This window comes from Bos taurus, chromosome 8 (genome assembly GCF_002263795.3).
Source record: "Bos taurus isolate L1 Dominette 01449 registration number 42190680 breed Hereford chromosome 8, ARS-UCD2.0, whole genome shotgun sequence".
NCBI classification, from domain to species: domain Eukaryota; kingdom Metazoa; phylum Chordata; class Mammalia; order Artiodactyla; family Bovidae; genus Bos; species Bos taurus.
The window spans coordinates 39099139-39118133 of NC_037335.1; the positions used below are offsets into that span (position 1 = coordinate 39099139).

Genomic DNA, 18995 nt, shown 5'->3' on the forward strand with positions numbered 1-18995 from the left:
AAAGACCCTGATGCTGGGAAAGATCGAAGGCAGGAGGATAAGGGGACGAAAGAGGATGAGATGGTTGGATGGCATCACCGACTCGATGGACATGAGTTTGGGTAAGCTCTGGGAGTTCTAAGCTCTGGGAGTTCGTGATGCCAGGGAAGCCTGGAGTGCTGCAGTCTATGGGGTCACAAAGAGTCAGACATGACTGAGCAACTGCACTGAACTATTTTTAGTATATTCACCCTGTCTGAAACAGATCACCAGAACTTTCCATTTTGTAAAACTGAAACTATATATCTTGTCAACAATAGCTTCTTTTTCCCCCTGCCTCCCAGTGCCTAATAACCACCATTCTACTTTCTGTTTCTGTGAGTTTGACTAGTTTAGTTTCCACCTCATATAAGTGGAATCATACAATAATTGTCTTTTTTGCAACTGGCTTGTTTCACTTAGTATAATGTCCTTAAGATTCATCCGTGTTGTATGTAGCATGTGATAGTATGTCATTCTTTTTTAAGGCAAATAGCCCATTGTATAAATATATTACACATTCTGTTTACCCATTCATCCATATGTGGATGCTTGGGTTGTTTCTACACTTTGGCTACTGTGAATAAAGCTGCTGGGAACTTTGGTGCACAAACATCTGTTCAAGTCCCGGCTTTCAATTCCTTTAGAAATACACCCAGAAAGGGGATGACTGGATCATATGGTAGTGCCATTTTTAATTTTTTGAGGAACATCCAATACTGTTTTTCATAGAGGTTGAACCATTTTTCAACCCAGGCAACAGTGCACAGGGTTTTAATTTCTCCACATCCTCACCAACACTTGTTATTTTCTGCTTCTTTAATAGTAGCTGTCTTCATGGATGTGAGATAATATCCATTTTGGGTTTTGATTTTAATTTCTCTGATGATTAGTGATATTGAACAGCTTTTTACATAGTTGTTGGCCAAGTGTATATCATCTTTGAACAAATGTTATTATTACCTTTGATATAATGTCACATCAGCAGATCTGTAGAGAAAGACAAAGCCCAAGAGCAAATCTTTGAGCTTAAGTTTTGGAGAATGTAATTTTAGATTCTGTATCAGGTATCAGGTTTGAATGGGGTTAATTCTTACACTCAAAGAATTACACGAATCTTACAAGTATGAGATCTTAATCAGAATGGGCCTGAAATATTACCTAGTCCAATCTCCAGCCTCGACAAAAATATAAGTAGATTTCATAGAGTAAGTTTACATATATTTAAAACACAAAATTAATTTATAAAACCACTAAAGACTTAATATAAAAGGAACATATCTATGAAACCACATTTAATACGTTTGATTATAAGTACTAAAGGATATGAAAAAGTGGCTACACATTAAAAAATAAAACTAAAGGGAAAGCCATCAAAATATTTGCAGTACTCATCTCTAGAAAATATAATTATGCATAGTTTTCTTTTCTTTTTCATTCCTGGCATTTTCTTTTTTTTTTTTTTTCCTTTTATAAGCAGAAAAATAGTAATATTTTTCTCTTTTAATCAGAAAAAATAGCTATTTTGTATGTTAATTTGTTATTGAAGAGATCAATTTTCCCAAATTGTGGTCCACTTATCACCTGCATCAGAACTGTCTGGAGATACACTTAAAATGCAGATATCTATAAGCTATTGTATATAAAATAAGCCACAAGGATATATTGTATAGCATAAGGAATATAGCCAGTATTTTATGATAACCACAAATGGAGTATAACCTTTAAAATAGTGAATCACTGTATTATACACCTATAACATGTAATATTGTATATAATTATACTTCAATTTAAAAAAGAAAAGAGAATCTGCCACACACAAAACAATATAAAATAAAATGCAGCTTCCATGACCGAATCCCAGGCTTCCTGAGTCAGAATCCCTTCATGGTGTGGCCCAAGAATTAACATTTTAAACAAATACCTACAAGATTCTCATGCATATTAATAAGAGCTAATAAAGAGTTGATTAGGAGTTAAAAGCTAAAGTGCCTTCTGTCTGTACTCTGTATGTAGGCTAGAATCTCTATACAGTTCTCCTATCAGCATACAAACAAGTCAAAATCCTGCTACACTGGATTCTGAGGAAGTGTGGGCATGAATTCTGTTCCAGAAAATCTGAATTTTCTTAATTTCCTGGTGAAAGAGCTATCCAAAGGGTGTAACAACTCCACTGTAGAGACCAGAGGATACCAAGGGGTTGAAGTAACTTTAGGTCATTCAATAGCGGTCCTCATGAGTGAGTGGAGCCCACGCTTATGGACTACTTGGCCTTGTTCATCACCTTTGTGTTGCCTTGTTAGCCCTCTAAACTACCTTTAACTATTCCTTGTCTGTGGAGTGGAGATGCTAATACCTATCTTGTCAGATTCGTTTTTTTTAATGATGCCGGAGACTGAAAGGTCAGAGCAATCTATGCCCTTAGAAGCATATTTTGAATTAGACACAAAGAACTTCCTAATGATGAGTGCTATTACACAAATGATAATAATAATAATAACAAGTATTCAGCTCTCATCATGTGCTAGGTACTGCTCTAAGCACTTTATAACACTTAATGTTTATCATCCTAACAACCATATGCTGCTGCTGCTGCTGCTAAGTCACTTCAGTCGTGTCCGACTCTGTGCAACCCCATAGACGGCAGCCCACCAGGCCCTGCCGTCCCTGGGATTCTCCAGGCAAGAACACTGGAGTGGGTTGCCATTTCCTCCTCCGATACATGAAAGTGAAAAGTGAAAGTGAAGTCACTCAGTCGTGTCCGACTCTTATCGACCCCATGGACTGCAGCCTACCAGGCTCCTCCATCCGTGGGATTTTCCAGGCAAGAGTACTGGAGTGGGGTGCCATTGCCTTCTCCAAACAACCATATGAGGTAGCTATTATTATCCTTACTTTACAGGTGAAGAAACTAAGGCTCAGAGAGGCTCAAGGTTCAGAGTAAAGAAGGAAGTGGTGGAGTCAAAACTTGAACCCAGAACACTAACACTTAACAACTTGAATACAGTCTCTCTCTACAAACTTATTTTCTCACTAATAAAATATACATATTTTGTATCAGGCAGACTTAACTATTTTTTTCAATTCCTAAAAATATTTTTTATGAATCCTTCATGCAGAAAAATTGCTTTGCTAAGAAAATGAATGAAATTGGCATTTTCATATTCACCTAGCAAATAACATCCTTTATATCTTAAACAAAAATGAAATGATAATCTATCCAAAAGGTCATGTGAAAATATTAATAAGCTGTGGAAGGAAGAGAGGGAAGAAGGAATTACATCACTTAAGTAGGATGTTGAATCTATAAAGTGAATCAAGAAATTAGCCTTTTAGCAGTTGGATAGTATTTCAACAACATTAATGCATCACATCATTTAATACATGATTCACCAAGGAAGACTCTCCCCTACTCAGTGGGCATTTTTAGAAAGTGAGCAAATGCAGGCTGTTTCCTGTGAAAGGCCCTTGGGGTTTGATTGTGTGCTGCACTGTCTGTTGCTTCCCATCAGAGAGCAATTTCTGCAGGACCCTGAGGAAGGGAGCATTACAATTTCTCCCCTCAACCTACACTTTCCCAATCCCAAGCAAGATTACAGTTCTCAGAGGTTTTCCCCTCTGTAATAAAGACAAGAAAACTGACAAAGGTGGCAAGAGCTCCCTCCAGGTTTTTACCTTAACCAGGTAGAAGGAAACATCTTCTATCAGCCAGGTGTATTGGAAGAAGCTGGCCACTGCCTGTATATATTTGTTATTAAGCCCATGTCCTTCCATGATCAAGGAAATAAAAAACAGTTTACCTGTTGTGCGTTTGTGCTAAGTCGCTTCAGTTGTGTTCAACTCTGTGACCCCACGGACTGTAGCCCCCAGGCTCCTCTTTCTCCAGGCAAGAATACTGGAGTGGGTTGCCGTTCCCTTCTCCAGGGGATCCTCCCAACCCAGGGATCAAACCCAGGTCTCCTGCATTGCAGGCAGATTCTTTTACTGTCTGAGCCACCAGGGAAGCTTCTCTTACTTCCAACTAAAACGCTAGGCAAAAGTACACTTAAAAACAGTGGAGCAAAAGAGACCTCTGACAAACATTCCACCAAGTGAGCCATAAAAGAGCCATCCAGTGTGTCAATATTCAATAATCCTTTGAAACCTTTCTCTCATGTCTCACAAAGACACTGTCGCCTTCAAGAGTAGGGAACCACCTATGAGGCTACTTTCTACAGAAGCAACCCCGTGCTCCTTCCAGAAATGCAGCAGCTCCTCCACCTGTCTTCTCCTTCTTCACAGACCCTCCTTTCCTTTACTCTTTGTCTTTGTTTTGGTTCTCCTAGAAGCCAACAAGAATACACATGCCAATAGTTCACTTCGGTGCTGTTATCAGGAAATGCCAGCAGGGAAATATGCAAGAATGGGAAGACAACCAATGAGGAGAGTGTTTTCAAGCACGTGAGCACTATGGGTAATGGGTGCTTAGTCCCTCTGGGGAATTCTGGGAACCGGTATAGATCCCATACTTCTGAATTACTGCATCTGAGAAGCAAGGGCACTGGAGATTTATAAACCAGCTCCTACCAATCAGTAGTTAAGGGCTGCTCCTGGGAGGCATTAAATCTCCCCACACCCAACCTCCATACTCACAGCTGGACCTCTAAGCACTAGAGAAAGTCACTGATCGGTGGTGCAGTTGCTGGCAGTTGGTACAGCCTCAAGGAGACATGGGCAGGGCACCAACAAGCATCTGCTACCCTGGTGCCTGAGATTCCAATCTACTACATGGAGACCCATTAATAAATGTCAGGGCTCGCAGAATAGGGAAGAAGATCAAGAGCTCTGGAGACAGGCTGATTGGTTTCAAACTCTGGGTTCTTAAACTTCCCTAAGCATCAAATACCACAAAGGATTGTTGTGGGGATTAAATAAGGTAATTCACATTAAAAAAACAACAACAACAAACACCCAGTATTGCGACTGACACATAGTATATATTCCCCCAAATGCTAGTTATTAATGTTATTCTTAACACTGGATCCCCTTAAACCTGACCAGACCTTAAAATGTTCTGCTTGGCCAGTTTTCCCTGCAGGAACCCAGAAGTTCTAGTCTTGCTACTGGCACAGCATTTACACTGACGTCAGCAAGTAGAACAGTGAGCCAACTGGTCTTGAAGATCAGGCCAGAGGGAGCCCTGAATTCTCATCAGAGGGGGAAAGGGTTATCTGAAGCTGAGTGGGGCTTAGTAGATCCCACAAAATAGATACAGATCTCCCAAGGAAGGCATAGGTTTCAGGACAGAACATGGTCCGACTCATCCCCTCCATATTATTTTTCTGCCCAGCCACTCAGTCTTTAATTTTTTTTTATGTTTATAAGAAAAAGTGGAGGAAAGAACTAGCACTTATCCTTCTCCATAACAAGTTTCAACACAAAAACATAACTGTGTTTTCAATAAGCAAGTATTTTTGGAATTCCTGAGTTCAAATAAAATTACATGGTTCACATGCTGAAGGCATTTTTTTTTTTCCCCCAAGCTGGTTTTCCTCCCCAGTCAGTGAAGACCAGATTTTGGAAAAACTCAAACTTTCATTAAAGTTCAGCCATGCAGGATATAAAAGCTGGGTGGGTCCTGCTTAGATTTTTCTTTGTTGCTAAATTTCTCTACCTGACAGCAAGAACAGATTTTGGAAAGCAATGCACAGGGCATGGAGAGAGCTATGAGGCCACATAAGGCAAAAACAAAAGGAAACTTTGAGAAGAAAATGTATCATATTTTCCAAAAAGCAAAACCACCAGTTTTTCAATTCTTAAGATAGTGTCTGGAAAATATAGTAAATTTGTTTCAGTAACAATGCTATGTTCTAAATTGCTCATTGATAATGAAGATTGTGATTGAATTTCAATTTTTTGAAAATGTTTAGCCACTAATATTTATAGGCCCTTGATTTAAAAAATGTTGCCTTCTTTAATTAAACACATATCCTCCAAAATCAATATTCCAAAGAGAATATCCACATGGAAAGGAACAGCTGGATCTTATATCCCCCTGCGTCTACCACCCATGCTCCGCAGCAAGAGAAGCCACTGCAGTGAAAAGCCCATGTATTGCAACTGGAGAGTAGGCCCCCTCTCAGCGACTAGAGAGAGCCAGCACATAGCAATGAAGACCCAGTGCAGCCAAAAATAAATTAATAAATAAACAAAACAGTAGTATTGGTCTAGTCCAGAGCAATAGATTGGTTTGATTCCAAAAGCACGTCCTAATAAACTTCCTTACCTTAATCTCTGTCTTGAATCTAGTTCTCATGGCAGGTACTCAGAGCCCAGGTACAAATATCTAGATACCTTAACTCCTCAAGTATAGACCCAAAGGAGTAAAGAAAGAAAGTCAAAGCAGCCAGTTATTGCTTGTATGTAGAACTGTCTTATGCTCAGTCGACCGGTGGTTTTAGTGACTGACGGCTCCCTTGCAGGAGGAACTTTGTCTCTGTCTCTCTTTTGATGTTTCTGAATAATAACCATACTAGAATATAACTCAGTAAGTACCATATTTACAAAAAATTATCTTACAGTGAAATAAATTAACAAAAAAGAATAAAGAAAGAGATTTAGAAATGAAAGAAATACTAACATATCTCACTTTGTACAAAAAAATACATCTCTGAAAAACTGGACTATGAATCATATTTTGGTGAGTTAAATTATATTTTAAAGTCAGTAGCAGAACTCACCATGTGAAGACTTTTATGACAAACAGTTCTACAGAGAAAAGAATTGCAAATTAAAATCACTAACTTCCAATTAGTTACTTTACAGAATCAGATTTTCACTCACTGAAATGATTTAAACTAAAGTGTTTGTTATTTAAAATCTAAAGCCACAGCAAAACATCTAATATAAAATTGCTTCACTTCTGATTAATTACCTCTGGCCCAACACTTTTAGATACAGAGGGGAAAAAAGTCACTTCAAGTTACATATTGTGATATTGTTCTTAAGAATATTAGCCAAATTCTTTTCCAGTACTGGAACTTTATTGTATTATTTTTGCTCAAAATAAATGAATTGGCAAAGACTTAGTCTCTCTCTTAAATAATTTTAATTCTATTGTTATGTTTTGGTAATGGATTTAAACTTCATCCCAATGTCTCTGAGAACAGAGAAATGAAGGTTGGGAACTGACTTCCTCTTCTGCCAAAGAGTGTTTCCCCCACTAGATTAGTAGTTGCAGAGTAACCATGGATAATTTGGTACCAAACTTGGACAGAGGTTTGAGAATTTGTCTTTAGCTGAAAGCCAGCAGTTCCCATTTAAATAAAATGTACATTTGGATGCACTGCTCAAATTTAGATAAGATTATGTTATTCGGGAGGAAATCAGTCCTAAGATGACATCTGTTTACAGTGGAATGAGGAACTTCCTTGGCGGCTAATCATGTAAGAAGATCTGTTATTACAAAGCTACCTAAGCCTGCTTATACGGTATCATGAGAGGCAACAGGCACAAGTACCTGTGTCAGGAATGTCCTTTGGAGAGGAGGAATAGCAGATACTCAGATCCAAAATATTGCAATGAGCTCTCTTGAGAAGAAATGCAGAAAGATGCAGAAAGACACTGCTTAAAATAGGGTTCTATAGGTCACAGGTCACTTCACTTCTCTGGGCCTCTCAGGGTTATGTGAAAAGACAAAGAGACATTTTGTGCTCAGTAAAGAAGGCAGCAGTGAAGGAGTGGCCCTATTTCCTTATATGGAGGAAGTCCCTGCAGGCCCATAGCTCCCCAATTCCTTCATATTGTCAGCTTCAGCTTCTCCAACTCTTGGGCCAGGTGTGTGTTTAACTCCACAATGAATGTCACCAGGGGTTTGGGAGGAGTGAAAGACTAGTGCGGATTCCAGTCTACCCTTGTGGGTTCCGGTATGTCCTTGCTCCCCCCACTTCACATCCTGTCTTCCCGTCCTGTGGACTTTAGCTCTAGTATCAGATACAGGAACAACAGCTTCACATAGACAGTGCTGCCAGCTTCTGGAATTGCGTACAGTTAAATCCCCTATAGTAAATCCCTTATTGCATTAATTTCTCACAGCGGTTCTGCTTCTTCGAACAAACCCTGACTGATACATTTGGGCTGAATTTTATTTGTTTGTTTTTTACTATTATAGAAATGCTACCATGAACATTCATGTTTGTGCTTTCTGGTATACTTGTGCTAAAATCCCTCTAAAATAGATACCTAAAGAGTACATATTTCTGGATTGTAGGGTATTCAAATATTCAACTTTTAAGATAATAAAAATTTTAAATTCTTGAGTAGTTGTGCCAGTTTATACTCACAGAAGCATTGTTTAAGAGTTCCTCTTGGACTCACAGACTTGGAGAAAAAACCTGTGGTTGCCAGTAGGAGGTATGCGGGGAAGGGATATTTAGGGAGTTTGGGGTAGACATATACACTCTGCTATATTTAAAATGAATAAACAACAAGGACCTACTGTATAGCACATGGAACTTGGCTCATTGTTATGTGGCAGTCTAGATGGGACAGGAGTCTGGGGGAGAATAGATACATGTATATGTATGGCTGAGTCCCTTCTCTGTTCATCTGAAACTATCACAACATAAATCAGCTATACCCCAATACAAAATAAAAAGTTTTAAGAAAAAGAGTTTCTCTTGATCCAAGTCTTTGCAATTTCTTAGTATTAATATACTTCTTAATTTTAACCCACCTATAGAGTATATATGGTTTCTTATTGTAATCTTAATTATAACATTTGTATGATTATTAATGAAGGTGGAGAATCTTTGTATATTTCTATTCTCCACATTTTCTCTTTTGTAAAATGACTATTTATGTCTTTTACACATTTTTCTATGACATTGCTTGATGTTTAATTATTGATATTCAGAAAGAGTTCTTCGTATATTCTGGAAACAAATCCTTAATGTAATATGCAGTGGTGCACTGGAACTGGCTTGCCTGGTCTCATAAGAGTAATTTTGTGCATCTCTTCCAAACTGTGTGTAAGACATCATTTTGGTAGTTTGAAATAAGCTATGGTGGGATTATTTCCTCCATGGTAAAATCAAACCCTACAAATCATGACAAGCACATCACTAGTTATATATTTTGCAAATATCTATTCTTGGTTTGTGGTTTGTCTACAAATTCTTTTGTGGGGTCTTTTGAAGAACATAAATCTTTTAATTTTAGTAGAGTCAAATTTGTTGATGTTTTCAGTTGTCAGTTTTGGATAAGATTGTGTGTGTGTTTTAAGAAATTCTTCTCTATCCCAAACACATAAAGATACTATTCTTTATTTTCCTCTTAGATGTTTAAAAATCAGCTTTTCCATCCAAGTCTTTAATACAACTAGAATTCATTTCCTATATACCCATGGGGTAGGAATCTGCTTTTTCCCCCTGTATTTCCCTAGCACCACTTATTGACTAATTCTTCCTTTCCATAGTATGTTCCATACCACTTCTCTTTTTATTTATTTATTTTTGGTTGTGCTGGGTCTTTGGTGCTGTGCACAGGCTTTCTCTAGTTGTGGTGTGTGAGCTTCTCATTATGGTAGCTTCTCTTGTTGCAGAGCACTGGCTCTAGGCATGTGGGCGTCAGTAGTTGCAGCATTCAAGATCAGTAGTTGAGACTCGCAAGCTCTAGAGCGCAGGCTCAGTGGTTGTGGTATGCGGACTTCGCTGCTCCACAGCTTATGGAATCTTCCTGGACCAGAGACTGAACCTGTGTCCCCTGCAGTGGCAGGCTGATTCCTATCCATTGCACCACCAGGTAAGTCCACCACTCCTCTTTTATATTATGTCCATAAATACATAAATCTGCCTCTGGAATCTCTACTATTCCATGAATCCACTTGTCTACTGCAGCATCAGTACCACACTGTCTTCATTCTTATGACTTTATAATTAAATTCTTAAAATCTAATACAACAAGTCTTCCTACCTTATTCTCCAAAAGAGTGTTTGTTATATATCAACTTTTGTTTTATCTGTACAAATTTTAGAATCAGCTTATCAGTTTTAGTCGGGGTTGGGGGACGGGAATCCCATGGGATTTGGAATTAGATTACATTGAATCTATAGATCAAATTGGGGAGAACTGGCAACTTCACAAAAGAGTCTTCCTATTGAACATCTTCCACCATGTATTTCTGTGATAGGTCTTTCTTGATGTTCATCAAATAGAGTTTTGGAATTTATTGCATATAGGCCTTATGAAAGAGGTAGCTTATGTTTTTTTAATTGTTATGGTAAACTGCATTTTTTTTTCAAAATTGTATTTTCTAACTCTTTTTTGCCAGTGCTTAGAAGTATATTTGATTTTGTGTATTGGTCTTCTATTCAGCCATGTTACTGAGCTCTGCATTCATTACTAATCATTTGCCTGAAGATTCACTGGAATGTAGACAACTATATTTTTATGAAAAAAGACCACTCCAATACTTTCACCAGCTACCGCTTCTCCTATCTTTGTGCTCTGTTATTTCTTGTCTTACCACACTAGTTAAGAAATACATTATAATACCAAATAGAGGTAAATAGACTTTCCTTGCTCCTGAACTTTTTAGGGTTTGCTTCTCATTTTTCTATCATTAGGGATATTGCTTGTTGCATATTTAGGATGAGCATATGTTTTTTCCTGTTTAATGTTAATGTGGTGAATTATATTTATTTTCTAGTATTTAACTTCAGTTGCATTTCTGGATAAACCCAAAATTGCTCTAGATATTTTATCTTTTTAAAATAAACTCTTAAAATTAGCATTTGGGGTGATATACTGGACAAAGGGATGATTCACTTTCCAGGTGGGATGGAGCGGGTGGTACACGATTTCATCACACTACTCAAAAGGGTGCATAATTTAAAACTTAACAATTGTTTGCTTCTGGATTTTTCCATTAATGTTTTCAGACTGTGGTTGCCTGCAGGTAATTGATAGCATGGGAAGTGAAACCATGGGTAAGAGGGGACTACTGTATCAGATTTTTTGATTGTTGCCAATTTGATAAGTAAAAAGAATACTGTATAAATATATTCATTTTCTACTAAGGAAAAAAATAATAGAAGTTATTTTAAAAATCTTCAAGGATTCAAAGGAGGGAGAGATAGCTGTTTGGAAATGAGGGGCAGGGGAAATCTCGGAGGAGGTAGCCCTTAAGCAGTGTCAGGGATAATAGGTAAAACTGTGGCAGTAGATGCAGGCAGGGGTGGCGAAACATTCAAGGCATGAACAGTGCAGAGTGGGTGACATGAGCAAAACATGGAGAGTGGAAAATTGTCTTACATGTAACCTAGTCTGCCTAAAGTGAAAGGAGCACATTCTGGTTAGTGAGGGAAACACACCTCATAGACAGCAATGAATCCTTAAAGCCGGGACTCCCAGCCTGGTGGCCCATTACACCCACTGTGGATTTTGGAAACAAACAAAAAATCAATGCCTGAGTCTTAGACCTCAAACCAGTTAAATTAGAATTTCCAGTAAGATCTTTCTAAACTCCCTAAGAAATACATTTTTTTTTTTTTTTGTAGCCAGGGTTAAGAATTCCTGCACTAAGGACATTGAACAGAGAAGCGACAAGCTCAGACGTGGGCTTATGGAAGGTTTACTATCTTAGATCGCATGCTGTTTACCTCTAATTTTATTTATCAGTTTGAAATATGAGGGAGGGGAATCTTAACTATTTAGTTTAAAATTGAATTAAAATTCAAGCTTCACTATCTCTTTAAGAGAAATAACAACAAATGTTCTGTGTCTCAAAATAATTACTTTCTACTTTCAGGGGATAATATCATTCACCAAGTGGGTATAACTCACAGTGAAGACTACTTACACACCAGTGACTGGGGGCAGCCAGCGTGTCTGCCCCAGAACCGTCCTAGGGAGACTGTGCTCAGAATGCAGTGAAGCACTGCTCTGACACTAGGTGGAGCCCTGGATTGTCATTAGGTGAAAAACTCACGCATCAAATAAATAGAAGGTGGAGGTGGGGGGAGAGACATTGCAACCATCTACTCTAATCCCTAATCTTATGTTTTATTTTTAATTTATTTTTTAATGTGTGCAAAATTTATTACTTTTCAAACAAGTTATATATTCACTTGGTTCTAAACATACGAGGTCAAAGGCTATACATGCCCTTTCTGTGGTGGATAGGCTCTGCCCTCCAGACCCACTGCCACCTGCCTCCACCCCTGAGAGGCTCTTCTGTGAGGGTGCACTTACAGCATTCTCTTCCCTTGGGTTGCTGGTAGGGTTTGCACTGGCAAGAGATAGGAGGACAGGAGAAGAATGGAGTCAGGGTCTTTATTTAAACCCCAGCACTTTCTCTGCTGGGCTGTGGGTTCGAAGTCTGTGGCTTCTGTGCCCTGGCTTCTTCTATACCTACAGCTCTCTCTCTCTCTCTGGATTCAGGTAAGCATTATCCCCCCTGTCCCTTAGGGCCCAGGCATGGTAATGACTTTTCTTCTGTAGCTAGTCCAAGGGTAGACACACCACCATCCTTTGTTGGGTGCTTATCCCTGTCCACACGTTTGTAACTCATTCTTTCATTAAACTCCCTTTTGAGTGTACTTCTGCTGGTATCCTGATAGGTACAAGCTTCCTCTTCACATCTCTGTCCCCCAGCCACCCAGTTCTCCTGAAGCAATCAATCCTACAGGTTTCCTGTATGTATGGGCTTCCCTGTGGCGCAGCTGGTAAACAATCCACCTGCAATGTGGGAGACCTGGTTTGATCCCTGGGTTGGGAAGATCCCCTGGAGAAGGGAACAGCTACCCACTCCAATAGGTACTTAATCTCTTTCAGTTTCATTCTCCTCACAGGAGAAATGACCTATGTAAAAGATTATTCCTTATAGCAGCATATAGGGATGCTGGAAACAACCTAAATGTCTATTGAGAGGGGACTGGCTTTAAAAAAAAAAAAGGATCGTATATCATTAATGGAATATAATGCAGCCATAACAAAGAGTAAGGTAGAAGTCTATAAGCTTAAATTGTATATTTAAATTGTAGCATACTCCAGGAGTACACGACCTCTGGATCTAATGCCTGATGATCTGAGGTACATAATACATGTAATGCACTTGAATCATCCCCAAACCATCCCATCCACCCATTGGTCATGGAAAAATTGTCTTCCACGAAACCAGTCCCTGGTGCCAAAAAGGTTGGGGACTGCTGGCATACTGTATTGTTCTACAACAATATATTCTAGAAATCACTCTATAACAGCTTATAGACCTCTACCTTACTCTTTTTAATGGCTGCATTATATTCTATTTATAGGTATACAATCCTTTTTTTTTTTTTTTAAGCCTGTCCCCTCTCAATAGATATTTAGGTTGTTTCCAGCATCCCTATATGTTGCTATAAGGAATAACCTTTTACATAGGTCATTTCTCCTGTGAGGAAAACGAAACTGAAAGAGATTAAGTACATTGCCTAACGTTAATTCTCAGCAGAGTCCATGTACATTGCCTAAGGTTAATTCTCAGCAGAGTCCATGTCATCGTGGTCATCCGCTTGAAAGATGAAACTGCAGTGAGCTGCACAACGGGATCTGAATCTTACTAGGGTCCCTCCCCTGAAAAATTTACTGTACATTTCCACTCTTCTTAAACTTCCACCATTATACTTTCATTCCCAGTATACTGGTTACAGGAATGGATTCCAGAGCCCCAACACCAGGGTAGTTTCCTGCTTTATTATTAGTAGGCCATGGGACCTTGGACAAGTCACTTAGCCTCTTGGTGCCTCAGTTTTCTCTGAAATGATTCTTGCCTCTTGGTGTTGCAGAGAGCAGCAGGTGCTTGGTGCAGTGCCTGGGGTACACGAAGAGGTACATGAGCACTGCCTCTTACTGGTGGTGTTACTATCATTTCTTTGGTTTGAGGCTGTGCTCCCATTTGAGCATTCCAGTACAACCCGAGGAACTAACTCATTGTGTTTCATCAACAGTTTGTCTTCTAAACTGAGATCATCGAGATGATCAGATCACTTCTTAAAAACAGATCTAGATGAAGAAAAACAGGCAAAAAATTAGGGAACTTGGGGCCTTGAAATGGGTCCTAAAAGAGAGGGACTTTCTAAAGACAACTCTTCCCACCTCACAATTTGATTTTGGTTTTCCTGTTCACATGTATTTAAAACAGTGAGACCCACAGATATATCTGCCTGCTGGACATGCTCCCCAGATAACTTACAGTTTCCAAACTAGACTCACTGTTCACAAGCCCTTCACCAACCTCCATTCTTTACCAGCAAAACCAACCTAGTTGTTCTCCCACAGTCCCAGAGCACATTTAGGTAAGTCCATTTAAAAAACCCTCAGGATAAGGGCTTCTCTGGTGGTCCATTGGTTAAAAATCTGCCTTTCAATGCAAGGGACATGGGTTCGATCCCTGGTTGGAGACTAAGATCCCATATTTTAATGTGCTACAATGAAGCCCCAGTGCAGCAAAATAAGTAAATAAAATCTCTGAATCACCCATGACTGCTGTATTTCACATATTTCATGGTAAATTTGTTATCAAACCCTGTACATTATTTCTTCCTAATAGTTTTCCACTTCATTCCCACTGTTTTCTCTTTATGTCCTCTAAGACTACCTTAAATCAGACACTTGTTATTTCAGTATTGCTGTTATTTCAATACCACTGTAATAGCTTCCTCCCTTTCTCCTTCCTCCCTTTCTTACCTCTGAAAATATGTATTGAGTGACTATTATTTATCAGGCCCTGAGCTGGCAGAGGGGAGGCAAAAGTGAACAGACAGAAGGATCCTAAATCTCACTCTAACTTTAACCTGATCCTAATCCTCAATTTCATTCTCTCTTCATAATCTGAAGACAGTCAGACATTAAACAGATAAATAATTGGTTCAGGATAACAGGGATCTTGCTTTCTACTCCAGAAGGTCAGGGCTTCCTAGTCTGAGGGTTGCATTATAACCCTTACTTTGGAAAATGTCTGGGATAGTAAGAACTGCAGTTGTGCAAGAGGAGGGGAAAGGAAGTGACCAGACCCTAAGGAGAAGGGAGAAGGCATGAGACTGGCATGGATAGGCTACTGGGAGGAGCAGATGTGCAGGAGGTTCTATCAGAGCTGGGGATCTGATTGCAATTGTGCACAGTACTCCAAAGGGATTGAGACCTCTGGTGGGGGAAGCCTGAATGCATGCCTGTGGGAGCCTGGCCTGAGCCCTTCAGTCTCAAGGGCAGTGGCAGAAATCCCTTGTGGCAGACCTGTGATCAAAAGAGAGGACCGTTGTGGGAGTATCTCTGCAAACTGCCGAGGGCAAAAGAGCCCAACAGAGGCTACAGGACCAGCCAGCAACAGAGAGTAAGAAGCATAGTAGTTATGTGACCAAAGACCAAGACACTTCTCCATTTCATGCCAATACATAGGCCCTAGGGTCTAAAATGACCCATTTGGGGATTGGAGGTAATAACTGTAGTTTCCTCCGTGTAAGGCAATAAAATGCTGACTTCATGTCATGAGCCTTATGCCATAAGCCATTTCTAGAAGGCCAAACAGGCTAATTAATTTGTTCTTTCTTCAAAAGAAAATAATCCAAAAAAGGAATATATATATTTTTTTAAATCACAAATTAGTTGTGTTATCATGAGCAGGCCAGGAGTCCCCTGTGGGTCTCAGTTTCCCTATCTTTAAAATGTGGGGGATGATGCTAAAAGAGTTCCAGCTCTACCATCCCAAGGTTTTTTATGATGTCTCCTCCAAAGAACAGAATTGTTAATACAATAACTTGAGAGTTTCTTTCTTGGCTTTAACCATGTGGGTTGCCCTCCCAGCTGAGAAAATGAAAGCTGATGAGGTTTATTTACGTCATCAACAGAATTTTTATAATTCCTGCTCGTTCCCCTTATACTCTTCCTGTAGGTGAAGTCTGCAGTTAGCAGTAAAGCTGAGGTGAGAAGTTGCTGTCTTCTTTGAGGGCACATGACCCTTCTTTACTTGAGGCAGTAAAGCTGAGGTGAGAAGTTGCTGTCTTCTTTGAGGGCACATGACCTTTCTTTACTTGAGGCAGATCATGTGAAATATACCCAGGAGACCTTCTCACCTGTAGCTGTTGGCAGCAGAGAAGGGGAAAGAAACCAGTCAGTTTAAGAGGTTTTTCACGCTAAATGAACAAGAAAACTCACTTTTCTCTCCCCGGTGACAGAGTTAGTTTCTATTAAAGCCCTTCAGGGGCTTCCCAGGTGGTGCTAGTGCTAAAGAATCCAGCTGCCAGCGCAGGAGACATAAGAGACGAAGGTTTAATCCCTGGGTCAGGAAGGTCGCCTGGAAGAGGGCACAGCAACTCACTCCAGGATTCTTGCCTGGAAAATTCCATGGACAGAGGAGTCTGGCGGACTACAGTCCATGGGGCCGCAAAGAGTCAGACACGACTGAGCAGGCGTGCACACACACAAACCCCTTCAGACAGGCTTCCCCAGGCAAATAGCCAGCTTCTCCCATGGACCTTGGGAAAAGGGGTTGTTAAGAGAATGCAGCTTTACTGAACTTGGCATTCAATTACTCAAGTGGGTTTAATGTTGGAGGAGCGTGGCTAAAAGGAGTCAATGTAATTTTCAACTGGTAGTGGGGTAGATTGCTAGATGAGACTTAGAGACACAGACTCCGAGACAGATGGCCAGTTCCTATCACCGGCTTGGCCACTTAACAGCTCTGTAACTTTGGGCAAATTGCTTTCTGTTCCTCATATATAAAATGGGAACAATAACAGTATCTGATTCATAGGATGATTGTGAGGATTTTATTATGAAGCTTAAGTGTGAGTTAGTTATAGTTGTAAAGCACAAAGAATAGGTCCTGACACACTGTAAGAACTTTGTGCTTGCTACTGTTGTTTTTTACATGCCAAGCAACACAGTTTGCCCAAAACATCTTTGGTGCTTAAATCAGAGTTTGAAGTTTACAGCTTCAAAACTCAGCTTAAAAGCAATTCTGTATCACTGAGTAAGAAATTTAACAGCCTACTGTTTCCAAAGGTGTGGTTTCCAAAGGTGTTAGATCACCTCAGAGTTCCTCTGAGAAGTGGGTGAAAAACAACCCTCGCCCCCCCCCCCCGCCCCCGCCAAAGAGCTATATAAGTAAAAATGTTATGGACACTCAGAAGAACTGTCTTATAGGTGACAGTCTAAGTAATAAAATCTGCAGAGTCAATCTTTTTCAAAAGGATACACCTGAACTGCTTGATAAATAACATTCTGAGATTTCTCTAACTTTCCTGAAAGGAGTGTTTTGGTGTGTGCCAGCCTGGAGAATCCCAGCGACGGAGGGGCCTGGTGGGCTGCAGTCTATGGGGTCACACAGAGTCGGACACGACTGAAGTGACTTAGCAGCAGCAGCAGCAGCCAGTATCTAGGCGAAGGCAATGGGACCCCACTCCAGTACTCTTGCCTGGAGAATCCCATGGGCAGAGGAGCCTGGTGGGCTGTAGTCCATGGGGTCGCGAAGAGTCGGACACGACTGAAGCGACTTAGCAGCAGCAGCAGTAGCAGCCAGTATCTAGAAAGGTGCTTTCAGCTTTTCTTCAAGATGTAGAAACAGCAAACAAGGATGTCAAAACCTTTCCTGTTTGGTTAAAAAGAAAGCTATGTGACAGATCAGGAAATCTGCACAGTCATCCACTGAAAGAAGTGATCAACAGTCACATATTTTCTTAATATTTGCATTTGACATTTAAGATTTCCCGAATATTTTTTACTTGCACAATTTCACTGAACCTCAGAGTGTAAGAGCATAGCGTACATTTGGTTTACCCACTGAGTGTGAGAACAGTTTTCAGGTGCTGATTTTCTCTATGGCTTGAAAAGTTACAGTAAGACATTGATAAAGTTGTGCTGGGCTTCTGTGGTGACTCCGTAAAGAATTCACCTAGTTGGTGACAACAGGTGGATTACCATAACCTCTCTCTCTCTCTTTTTTTTTTTTTTTTGGACTTCTTTAAATTTTAATTTTTTTTCCTAAAATGATAATGAGTTTTTTAAATAACTGAAAGCCTTTTTAAAATGAGTATTTGCTGTTTGGCCGATTTTCTTAAAAAAAAAAAAAAGTTAATTAGTTTGCCTTCCTTTTAGAAATGACCCAGGGAATAAATACATGAAGTTAGCACTTTTTATGCCTTAAAAAGAGGAAACTTTGCAATTGCCCAATTCTCAATTTCAGCAGAGTCTATGGGTCCTGGGCAGTAATCAGCGGTATGTCTCATGATAGTGATGTGTCAGAAAGACCTCATTTCTACTATTTTTGCTAGTGACTCTTTATCACACTGATCACAAGTGCTGGTGCTAGATAACTAGACCAGAAAACCCCTTAGATGAAAAGATAAGGCCCCAGATGCTGTCAAACACCTCCCAATTTGTTTGTTGGAGATCTCGGGTCAAATCTTGGTGAGAGGTAAATGTAAGTTTGATGATCTTATTCTATTTTCCTTTGTGTGTGTGTGTGTTTAATTTAGGTTTTGTTTTGAATAACATTTTATCCTGAAGTCACATGGTAGCATACAGTATTTAAGATTCTCGGTTCCCCTTACTACCAGTTGGGGGAACCAGTTGTATCTTCAGAAACTGGCCTTAATGAGAATAAGACGATGTAAGAAAGCAAAGCCCAGGTTGGGTTTTTGCAAGGTATCAGGATGTTTCTCAGAGGAATCTCTTTCTCAGTGCTGAGGTGAAATTGCGATTTCGGCTGAGGATGACTAGCACTTCAGCACTCCCTTACTTTATGGTCATTGACAGCTGTGAACTCCACGCATATCTGGCACCTACTTCATTTCAGAGTATCACACAGTCTCAGGAAGATAAAAAGTGTCCAAGCCTTGGTCCCAACTTCCAGAAGCTTCCAGTCTTACTGGAGAGACATTCTGTGGAAACACCCAAGGAGCTCATGCAAAGCAGATTGAATGGACCCCATTTAAAAGATCCGTATGAAGATGCTTCTTTAT

The 18995-nt window shown here is 39.8% G+C and overlaps 1 protein-coding gene and 1 long non-coding RNA gene across 7 annotated transcripts in view; one reads left to right on the forward strand and one right to left on the reverse strand.

Annotated features, from left to right (window-relative positions):
• Positions 1 to 8894: 8894 nt before the first annotated feature.
• PDCD1LG2 (programmed cell death 1 ligand 2) overlaps positions 8895 to 18995 on the reverse strand; it is a 102988-nt gene continuing 92887 nt past the window's right edge. Inside the window, exon 7 of the mRNA XM_059889187.1 lies at positions 8895 to 17623. Within this exon, the coding sequence (XP_059745170.1) occupies positions 17612 to 17623 (12 nt within the window). The 3' untranslated portion in view covers positions 8895 to 17611. The remainder of the gene's footprint in view (positions 17624 to 18995) is intronic.
• The window catches only part of LOC104969334 (uncharacterized), a 103704-nt gene continuing 102711 nt past the window's right edge, over positions 18003 to 18995 (forward strand). For 5 of the 6 annotated variants that reach the window (XR_009495737.1, XR_009495739.1, XR_009495734.1 and 2 more), the window contains exon 1: positions 18008 to 18454. This is a non-coding gene — a long non-coding RNA (uncharacterized lncRNA). Of the gene's footprint in view, positions 18455 to 18995 lie in introns of all 6 variants that reach the window. The other variant, XR_009495735.1, reaches the window with a different exon arrangement.